Raw genomic sequence first — 12202 nt, forward strand, 5'->3', positions numbered from 1 at the left:
AAAAAGAATCTAAGTAAATAAACAAAAGAGATGAAACATTTTAGATGATAATTTCATTTATTATTAAATAATTAAGAAATAGGTAATGTATATTCTTTATCTGAAAAATAAAAAGACTGTCTATGGATGAATTAAATGTGTAAGATTTAATCAATCAGGCAAGAAAATAAAATAAGTATTCATTCTGTGTATCAATAAGTAAATCATATTGGTAGAAATATTGAAGATAGATATATAAAGAAGTTATCAATGATTTGAATTTCTGCTGATTTACAATGTGCTAAAATCAGGATATAACTGTTTATTTAAATTGTCACACAATGATGGATTTTAATCATAAAAAATAATTTGTTCAGTGACTTCACTCTCTGAATTATGAACTATCAAAATAGTTTAGACTTGATAGTTACTCAACCTTGTGGTTGAGGTCAAATCTGACAACAATTAAACTTATATTTACATGAAGTAGTATATTTTCCATTCTTTTGAACTGATTTTAAAGTAACTAAGAACTAGTAAAAAAATCTGCCTCTGCCTCTGTCCCTCTGGGTAGATATTCTTTACACATTTTTTTTCTAATTTATTAATAGATATTTTATTTGCAGTTTTAATTTTTTAAATGTTCTACAACTGTGTAGTTATAAAAATTTCAGCCCAAATTTCTTAAAAAGAACAATGAAATTAGTTAAAAAGCAATTTTACGAGTAAAACACTTTTCTCCTGTAATAGGAGATTCTTTTCTCCTATTATAGGAGATTCAATAATGAATTTATGAAATGAACTTGGTTTCAGTTCATTTTAATTTTAGGCTATTATCTTCTTAATTTTTTTATTGTTCATTACAAAAAGAATTAAGAAATTAAGAATTAAGAGAATTATTTAAAAATTAAGAAATTATCAATAAAGAATTAAGAATTAAGAATTAACAGGTATACATTAATTTTTACTTAATTTTCCAAATAGTTTTCATTCCTTATTACTCCATTTGTCAGTCATTCTGAAAGTTTGGAAATACCTTTGTGATAAAATTTGGTTCTAGCATCCTCATATATACAAATTCTTGAGATGCTGCTGAATTCCCATAATGTTTGCCTCATAATGATCCTTATGAAATAATAATACAATGAGGCATACTCAAGGAAGGTTGGAGAAGAGCTTACCATCCAATTTTATTACGTTCACCAATATTGAGACAAGAGTAGAGCAGAACAATAAACGCAGTTAGGATGATGGTTTATTGCAAAATTTATACAGAAAATGACAAAGTTTTCATAGTGACTGAACATAGTGTTATGTGCTTTTATATTCTTAATATTATAATGACTGTTTGCCTGATTTACAATTAATGGTACATATAAATACTACCATCAGCCAAATTGCTAGATAAGTGTAATATCTTGTAAGTGATAGATATTGTGTTTCATATAGTTTCATCACTAATGATGGCTACTCATTATTTTCTTAACCATTTTCAAATTTTAATGTGCTATTGATTTTGCTTCTAAATACTGTTTTTGAACATAACAATAAAACAAATGCAATTTTTCTTTGCTTATAAATATAATATTCGTAATTCTTTGACAAGTTCAGGAGCATTATTCAGCACTTTACTATTGATTATTATTGAGCAGAGTAAAGGTGTTGTAATAAATTTGACCATTATGCAAATGGAATTTATTGGAGATTTTAAAACATTTTTTTATTAATTTTATATGAATAATTAACATGTCAGAAGACAGGTAATGGGTCACAACGTTAAAGGGCTCTCTTTCAGTTATTATAATATGCAGTCTTATCATTTAATTATTTATTGAATTGATAATACATATTTATATGTATTGAATTGAATTGATAATACATATAAATATGTATTATCAATTCAATAAATATACTATATACTTCTCTAAAGTGATATATTAAAATAAATCTCTTTATCAGGCAAGATTCAAGCAACTTAATAAATTTTAATACACTTTTGTTGCTCTATCATATTTATGTTTTATTTAGTAATATTTACAATAATAGTATGAGTTATTTAATATAAATAAATTGTAAGGACTTAGGTCGGTATTTTTTCATGAAATTGATACTTTTTATTTTAATTCACTATAGGATAGAACTTGTTCCAACAGTTAATGATCCTCTACAATGTTCAGCTTCTTTACGACTTAATGACACTTTAGCAATGAGTGGAGAACAACGTGCATTGAATGTGCTTCATGATGTCGATCCGTTCAATTCACACCAACTGCATTTGGGTGGACTTCCGCCACATTTAATCCATTTAACAGATATACCTGTAACTACTGGTATCACCGGATGCATGGATCAACTTCAGGTAAAAGTATTCTATTGTTTTCTTCTTTCTTTTGAAATTTTTGCAAAACAATTCAATAATTCTTTTTTCATCACCAATTATAATTTTTTTTATCTCTGATAAAGGTATCTATTTCTGCAGTCATTAGATTCTAAATAATAATGGTAACATCCAACAGAAAAATGTCTAGAGTATCATGTATATATGGTTGTCTAAGGAATCAGTTTATTAATTTAGCAATGGTTGCATGCCATCATCATTACTTTCAGTTAATCTTTTCTTTTCTTGTTATTAGTTTTATTCCATTCTCCAATCCTGTTCTATGTACCGTTCAATCTCAGTATATGTAGCAAATTCTATATCTTCTGTTGGGTAAAGTTAAAAAATAAAAAAACACACAGCTAGTATTTGCCAAAAGAAATTGGACTTTAATTATGTAAAACAACTGAACTTATGTTAAAGCATAACCTTAAATTGAATGAAATTATGAACTAAACATAACTTAATTTCACATAAGAAATATCAACTGAAATCAGCATATCAGTAATAATATTATTAAAATGAGATTTACAATTATATACTTAGAAAAACAAAACATCAATAAACATAATATAACTGGAGAACTATTGCATTACTGACAAATGCTGTAATATTGAAAAATTAGCAATGAACAAATGTCATAACCTTAGAAAAATAAATTAAAGTAAATCTTGATTGGCATTGGCCTTTCCTGATTTATGAACCACAAACTTAACGTTAAATAATGTAAAAATGTAATTTTAGTTTGACGTAGAAAAATACACAATAATATTACAGTACAAAAGAGTTAATTACAATATAATCACACTGAACTTAATTGAGCACATGAAATGGGTTGCAGCTGAAATGACAGCCTTCTGTAAGTGACCTGTCGTGACTGTACTGAAGTGAAATTGAAACTTGAACGGCATAGGTAGGATGAACTGAATGTTCCACAAATTTGAATGATAACATAAAGGTTTAACGTAATGAGTAAAGAAAAACTGAGCTTGCCTGTAACACACAAATATTTGCCAGAGATGACCTCGTAACAGCAAGTACGGAAGAATACCTATGTAGTCCTGGGCGTAGTCCGCACGGTGAATCAGGAATACAGAGGTGTGATGTGGTTTGGTGGTAGCGTGATGTGTAGAATCTCAGATGTGTTGTGATGAGTTTGAAATTCTGCTTGAGCGTGAATGTTAACACAGATTTTGCAGGAGAGTATTGCCCGAGGCGACTGCAGTGGTGAGATGTTGGAGGTACTCTGCCGAAAAGATGGCGAAAAAAGGCGGGGGTAACCAGATCCAGGTAGTGTACAGGATAGTGTGTGTTTGTATTAGTGAGGGGACGAAAAGATAACGGGTGTTTGAAAAGGTTAGTCAGAAATCACTCGATAGAATAAGGGGCGCGGTCGTTAAGGATGACGGGGGGAGGTTCGCACGAGAACAATAATAGAGACAGGTGGACTTTACCGACCCAGCAATACGAAACCAAGTGGAATTCAAACATTCCTTGTAACAAAACAACGGGACCTACCCTAGCTGGGAACTCGTAGAAATAACGGAAAAACTTTATGCCAGAATGGCGTAAACATACTGGGGGGCGAGCGAGCAGAATCATGAAGAGAAGACCAGAGGATGAATCTTGTTTACAGGACGAGTGATGAAACCGGAAGAGAGTTTGATACGGACGACACGGCAGATACCATCCTTACCAGGAAATGTTTCCGAGATGACACCAATGGGTTTTTCGGGAAGTCCAAGGATTGGAGATCCGATAAGGAAGTGTCCAGGGGAAAGCGTGCAGGATTCTTCAGCAGGGTCCGAGGAAAGAGAAGTTAGAGGTCGGCTATTCATAATTGCCTCAATACGGGCGAAAAATTGTGCAAAATTCTTCAAAGGTGAAGGGGGCGTCACCGAAGGTTCGATGTGGTAACGTTTTGGCTGACTTGACAGCGGCTTCCCACAGACCACCGAAGTTGGGAGCATAAGGTGGATTAAAATGCCAAGTGACGCCTTGGGACGACAGATTGGTTGAGATTTGATCTTGGGAATTGGCAAGGAGATTCGAAACTTCCCTTAAATGCTTCGAAGCGCCGACGAAATTTGTACCATTGTCCGAGTACACTGTATGAGGTCGGCCTAAAGCGTTGGAAGGATGCGAGGAAGGCTTGAGTGGATAGATCAGAAACAAATTCCAAATGCACAGCTTTGGTGGACAAACATATAAAGATACACAAATATCCCTTTTGGATTTTGCCGTTTCGTAAATTAGAAGATTTATAAGGGAAGGGTCCGGCAAAGTCAGTGCCTACAGCAGAGAAGGCCCGTTGAGGAATGACACGATCAGCAGGAAGATCAGCCATGATTGGTTGGGTTGAGAAGGGTCTGAAGCGTTGAAAAGTCAAACAGTTTTTAATGGCTTGACGAATTACAGTGTGTGCAGATATGACCCAAAAACGTTGCGCGACGAGTGCTTGGGTGTGTCGAGGAGCACAGTGCATGCCATCGACATGATGTTTTCTGATGAGAAGTTTGGATAAATTGGAAGTTTTGGGCAGTAACAGCTGATGTTTTGAATCATAGGCCAGTGACGACTGTTGACGTCCACCAACGCGAATTAAGTGGTTGTTGTCATATCTAGAAATCAAAATGTCATAAGCGACTTGATAATTTTCCGCAGAAATTGGCAGAGATTCAATTAATAGGAGCGCATTACCAGATAAATGTGTCCTTAGAATTTGCAGTTTTTGTTCAGAAGATAACTGTGAATTTTCATGGACGGAACCTTTGAACAGATTGTGAAAATTTATCCAGTCGTGGAAATTTCCAGAAAAAATGGGAATTTTGAATTTCGGAGTCTCTAACAAGGAATGAAAGACTGGTTTGATATTCTGTTTTAAATCGGGAGTTTCTGATTCTATACGTTTAATGGGACAAAATAATGAATCCCATTCGGTGCTGATTAAATTTATATCACAAATTTCTGACTGGTTTTTTATTTCTGAGTTATTAACAAGAATTTCATCGAGGATGCCATAAAACTGTTGATCGAGGGCTTTGATATCATCAAATTGTTTACTAGATACGGAAATTCCGTGAAAGTTGACGATTCTCCTGAGTTTGTTAACACGAAGCTGCGCTTTGGCTAACAGCGCAGCGTTAGCTGAAATGATGGTGGCCTGAGCACGAGTCATGTTGTGCATTAAGTTTACAATAAATATTTAAATAGTAAGATTAGATACAATATGAAATACCACTCTTAAAAATAACAACTTAATTATACAACAATAATAATATAAAATCAGAAAGAATTTTTTATCAGAGAATTAATAGATACGATAATCGTTATATTAAATTATCACAAGCAATAATTAATTATATAATTACTGTAATTAGTAGTTGTTTACAACTTTCATGACATCATTACTTTCAGTAACATGCTTAAAAACAATACAATATAAGATATTCTAAATTTGAAAGAACAATTTAAAGTACTTATATAATAGAAAAAGTTTAGATCAAAAATGTTTGAAAGAGATTTTATGACAAAAATTTACTTTAAGAAATGTAGTATGAACTGTAAATCCGGAATGATATCCGGCACCCGGAGGACCAAAAACAACTAGCTATGTTGGGTAAAGTTAAAAAATAAAAAAAACACACAGCTAGTATTTGCCAAAAGAAATTGGACTTTAATTATGTAAAACAACTGAACTTATGTTAAAGCATAACCTTAAATTGAATGAAATTATGAACTAAACATAACTTAATTTCACATAAGAAATATCAACTGAAATCAGCATATCAGTAATAATATTATTAAAATGAGATTTACAATTATATACTTAGAAAAACAAAACATCAATAAACATAATATAACTGGAGAACTATTGCATTACTGACAAATGCTGTAATATTGAAAAATTAGCAATGAACAAATGTCATAACCTTAGAAAAATAAATTAAAGTAAATCTTGATTGGCATTGGCCTTTCCTGATTTATGAACCACAAACTTAACGTTAAATAATGTAAAAATGTAATTTTAGTTTGACGTAGAAAAATACACAATAATATTACAGTACAAAAGAGTTAATTACAATATAATCACACTGAACTTAATTGAGCACATGAAATGGGTTGCAGCTGAAATGACAGCCTTCTGTAAGTGACCTGTCGTGACTGTACTGAAGTGAAATTGAAACTTGAACGGCATAGGTAGGATGAACTGAATGTTCCACAAATTTGAATGATAACATAAAGGTTTAACGTAATGAGTAAAGAAAAACTGAGCTTGCCTGTAACACACAAATATTTGCCAGAGATGACCTCGTAACAGCAAGTACGGAAGAATACCTATGTAGTCCTGGGCGTAGTCCGCACGGTGAATCAGGAATACAGAGGTGTGATGTGGTTTGGTGGTAGCGTGATGTGTAGAATCTCAGATGTGTTGTGATGAGTTTGAAATTCTGCTTGAGCGTGAATGTTAACACAGATTTTGCAGGAGAGTATTGCCCGAGGCGACTGCAGTGGTGAGATGTTGGAGGTACTCTGCCGAAAAGATGGCGAAAAAAGGCGGGGGTAACCAGATCCAGGTAGTGTACAGGATAGTGTGTGTTTGTATTAGTGAGGGGACGAAAAGATAACGGGTGTTTGAAAAGGTTAGTCAGAAATCACTCGATAGAATAAGGGGCGCGGTCGTTAAGGATGACGGGGGGAGGTTCGCACGAGAACAATAATAGAGACAGGTGGACTTTACCGACCCAGCAATACGAAACCAAGTGGAATTCAAACATTCCTTGTAACAAAACAACGGGACCTACCCTAGCTGGGAACTCGTAGAAATAACGGAAAAACTTTATGCCAGAATGGCGTAAACAATTATCTATTTCATACTTCCCAGTCTTTGTTTTCCTTTACATTCTACACATTTTCCATCACAAAATTAACTAAACCTGGAAGTCTTAATAGATAGTCCCCTAATCTAATTTCTCTTTTTACAAGACTGCCATAAATTTCTTATCTCTACTATTCATCTTTCTCTCCCATCCTCACCTCTTCAGTGGGGATTTTCAACTCATCAGATTTTTTTATCCTCTCTAATTAGAGCAACTCATGATATCAGCACCTGATATCATGATATCATGGTACCTGATATCAGCAGAAAATTCACCACTATGTGTACAATGTGACTATCCCTTGACTGTGCACCACATCCTTGTGGATGGCATATGTTATGCAGCCATACATAGTAAATTTAAATTACCGAGGTACATTAGCTGCATCCTAGGCAATGATAAAAATATATTAGAGTGGATATTGCTACTTCTATGAAGTGTATTGAAGTATCAATATACTTCATAAAATTTAATGTTAAGCAACCATAAATTTTGATTTTATTTTGTTATTCATGTTGTATATTTTATCCTAATGGTTACGTTTCTTTTATTATTTTAGTTTTATTCTTCTTATTATCATAGTTTTCATCTTAGTTTTAATCTTATTTTATTGATATCTGAGAAGGGGTATTTTTTTGTTATAGTTTTGTCTCGGGCGATGATAACACGAAAGCGTTTTTCACAAAAAAAAAAATATATATATATTTCAAAGATTGTAATATTTTTCCTCCATGTGTTTCTTTCTGCCCATATTTTGCTCTCATAAAATGCTACTCTCTCCACAAATACTTCCATAAATTTTTTTCTAAAGGTTACATCTGTATTTGATGCTAGCAGATCAGTTCATAAATAGTTATATATATCTAATAGTCGATAATGTAGCATAATTTTAATTAATTACTTCTAACAGTCTTATACTATGATCTACTCAAAACAAAATTTAATAACTGTTTTATATATTTTCAGATTGATGGAGAGGAGAGGCATATATATCATGATGCAAAAGATGGTTTTGAGATATCAGAATGTGCTTCTCTTGCTTGTCTTTCAAATCCATGTTATGGTGGAGCTACATGTGTAGAACACAAAGAAAACTGGAACTGCCTCTGCCCCTCTGGGTAGATATTCTTTACATATTTTTTTCTAATTTATTAATAGATATTTTATTTGCAGTTTTTTGGTATTTTTTTCAATTAAATTTACTCCTATCTTTAAATATGTCTGTTTAACATTCTAGGTTCTACTCTTCAATCTACTACTAACTTTTAAAATTTAATTAATAAATTAATTTAGAGAATAACTTATCCCAATTTATGCAAAATACTGATCACACAGTTCAGGGCTAGGGAATTTCATTGGTTATTGAGCCATCATTATTTATTGCATTGTCTGTTTATTTATGAGTCTCCTAATTTCCAGGTAGCTACTTCATAAATACTAATGAAATCTGATTTCACATGTAACAGAATAAACACTCAATTCAGAAACATTTTTATTATTAAGTAAATGTAGCACTTATCATTATTTTTATATGTTATAGATTTTATGGAACGATATTAATTTTTTTGGAATATGATATTATAAAAATCAGCAAATTTTTGGACTGTAAAACAACTGTAAACAACTATCTAAGAACTGTTTACTTCAATCAGTAAAAAATTATTAAATAATTAAATTTCAGGTATGTTGGGCAAACCTGTAATCAATCAGTATGTGCCAATAACCCATGCCAATTTGGAGGAACTTGTGCTGAATACCCAGGAAGTGGTTTTATCTGTCTTTGTCCATTTGGGAAGCATGGTCTCTTCTGTCAAAACGGTAACTAGAACATTAATTTATTAAAACATATAATGTAGATTTTGTTATTAAATATTATAAAAGAATTAATTTGTAAAATTTTACAAAAAAAGAATATTGGCATTTGAAATGTACCACTTATCAGATTAATATACCAAGAGTTACATGACTGATGATGAAATTTAAAGATGTTTGATGCAGAAATGGAAGTATTTCATGTCTGCTAGTGAAAACAAGCAAAACGTTCATTCAAACTTAGGCCTTGAAAAGCTTTGTTTTTGTGCTATAATTGACAAAAGATTTTCCTTGATTTCTATTCTACCACTCCACCACTAAAATGAGCAATTCCTTGTATTTAAGTTATAGAGTAAAAATTGTTTTTTTATTAAAAAAAAAGTGTTTTTTAAGCATTTCTTTATTAAAAAATTTACTTATTTATAATAGAATATGTACAGAGAGGATTAGTGTAGAAGTTTGGGCTGACAATTTCAAAAAACTACTAACACTAAGGAGGGGTTGCTTTACAAAAAAACAATACAACAGGATGCAGCAGAAGTAATTCTCACATTTTGAAGGTTAATTTTAAAAAACTAAATGAGTTAAAAAAATCTTTTTACTATTACAAAACACAAATAATGTAGTTATTTTAAACTAAATTTTGAATACTACGTCACTGAAATGTCGACCATCATTGGCGATAAATTGTTAAAATATTTCTTAGAAGTTCTTCAATATTCTCAGGTACATCTTGAGAGGAATGGCGGCAATGTCTTACTGTATCGCATCCTTTAAGTGATCTAGACTTTGTGGACGATGTTTAAAATTTCTTTCTTTTAAGTATATCCACAGAAAGAAATCACAAGGGATCAAATCTGGTGACCATGCAAACCACCCATTGTCACCTCATAAAGAGATTAGATGACAGGAAACATGTCTCTCAAAACTGTGAACAAATGTTTAGAAGTGTGAACCGTTGCCCGTCCTGTTGGAACCAAACATCTGCTGAATCTTCAAATTCGTCTAATTTAGGTCGCAGAAAGCTCTGTAGCATGTACTATCTGAGGTCACAATAACTATAACCAATGTCTTCAAAAAAATAAAGGCCCTATATGCCAATTTGTCCTCTTGCACACTAAACAGTAATGAGAGGACTGAGCACTGATTTTTGATGAAATTTGAGAAGGCTTGTCTCAGCCAGTAACAAAAGTTTTGTTAATTTACGCTGCCAAAGAAATAAAAATGTGCTTCATCTCTAAACAGCACAACAGCTGCAAAGGGGATCTGCTGCCAAAATTAGTTACACAAATTTTTACAATTGATGCAATCCCTCTCACTTAATTCTTGCGCAACTACCATTTTATAGGGATGCATTTTAAGTTCCCTGTGGAGAATTCCATGATGTTCTCCCATCCAAGACATGGTAGTGACTAAAAAATAAACTAGCAAGACTTTGCTCATCTCAGTGTCCTTCCACATACAGCACAGTTTTCAAATGTGGGAGATACTTCTGCCACACTTTGTATATGCTTATACAATCATACATAATAAATCACCTTTATGTAAAAGATGATTTATTGGGGTAGACTATTTAAGGTAAGTGAAACTGATTATGTATTTGGAAAAGTGAAAATAATAAGCCCCAGTACAGGAGTCTGAGAATTTTATATACAAGTTCCACAAATATTTAAAAAGAAAATTTTACAATTTTATATATGTTAGATAAGGAGATGCAAAATCAATATCTTTTCATTACAAAAGAAGAGTGATTCGCGGGGGGGGGGGGGTTGTAATTTACTGAAAGATGTAATACATTTTTACATTTAGTGTTTTAATTTTAATACATATAGTATTTTATGAAAGTTTTATTAAAGAGATTAAGGAAGGAGATAAGATGACCTAATTAACCAACAATTAAGTTACTTTTGAATGAGTTTCACATTGGACTTAAAAAAGGTTACAATATTAAAAACAGCATATTTAATTTGTATTATACTCGTATAATAGAATTACAGTTCAGTAGCAAATAGCAATAATACATTTTATAGTTCTTTGTTGGCTTTAAGACTGAATTTCATGAAAGTTGACAGATCTGCTTCATCTATTGCTAAAATTAACATTTAGTGAATAACCATTAACATATTTGATAGTGATATCAAATATCACTAAATTATTTGGTTATGATATATATATCTGTAAACTATATCGATAGCCATATCGATATTAGTCATAGGATCTTAATTGTAAAATTTGTTAGCAATGTTGTAAATTTTGTAATTTTAAGTGAATCAGTCATAATCGAAAACTGATACAAAAATCTTTTACAGAATTTTATTTCAGCATTTTACTGATCTTTTAGTTAGTTTTAGTATGTTAATTGTGACATAAAATTAATAAACTGGCTTATTCCTTTAATTTTTTACAGATTTAGAAATAGGTCAACCATCTTATTCATCAGCAGTTAGAGGAATTTCATCATTCACAGCTTATCCATTACCAAGTGCTGTACACCACAGTTTCGAAATCAGGTTTCGATTTAGTCCTGTCTCCATGGATCAAATAGCACTAATGTTATTTATTGGGCAAGGACGTCCTCATGATTCCACATCTGATCATTTAGCTGTCAGTTTTATTAAAGGCTACGTTGTCCTTACATGGAATCTAGGTTCAGGTACAACGGAATAAAGTATTAAATTATTAAAAAATAAATGTAATATTAATTAGAAAAGGATAAAGTTAGATGAAATCTAATTTTAGGAAGGTGAAGTTTCATTAAAAAGGATTTTATACAATTATAATAATTGGAGCCATATATTTTCAATATTTTTAAATATAATTATGATGCAGTGTTCGGCAAGTAGAATCTTTTGAAGCAAAACATCATTAAATGTAATTTAAAATTTTAACTTATACCTTTAAATCACTAATTTTAGTAAATCAAGACAGAACTATAAAAGTTACATTAACATCAGTATTAAAGAAATATGTTATATAAGGTGGGAGAAACAAAAATTGTTTAATAATACACAGAAATTATTTCAAGAACTTCTGAAATAGGCAATTACATAAACAGTACCATCCAAAATCACATACAGAAAATTTTTAATAGAATAACACTCAATATTAATATTAGACTACGATACTCGTATTTCAAAAAATCACTAAAGTTACT

The 12202-nt window shown here is 31.6% G+C and overlaps 1 protein-coding gene across 1 annotated transcript in view; it reads left to right on the forward strand.

Annotated features, from left to right (window-relative positions):
• Positions 1-12202, forward strand: part of eys (eyes shut) — a 96271-nt gene that overhangs the window by 63302 nt on the left and 20767 nt on the right. Inside the window, exons 10-13 of the mRNA XM_075357709.1 lie at positions 2113-2338; positions 8203-8354; positions 8918-9054; positions 11456-11701. Of these exons, the coding sequence (XP_075213824.1) occupies positions 2113-2338; positions 8203-8354; positions 8918-9054; positions 11456-11701 (761 nt within the window). The remainder of the gene's footprint in view (positions 1-2112; positions 2339-8202; positions 8355-8917; positions 9055-11455; positions 11702-12202) is intronic.

This window comes from Lycorma delicatula, chromosome 2, assembly GCF_047948215.1.
Source record: "Lycorma delicatula isolate Av1 chromosome 2, ASM4794821v1, whole genome shotgun sequence".
Lineage (NCBI taxonomy): Eukaryota > Metazoa > Arthropoda > Insecta > Hemiptera > Fulgoridae > Lycorma > Lycorma delicatula.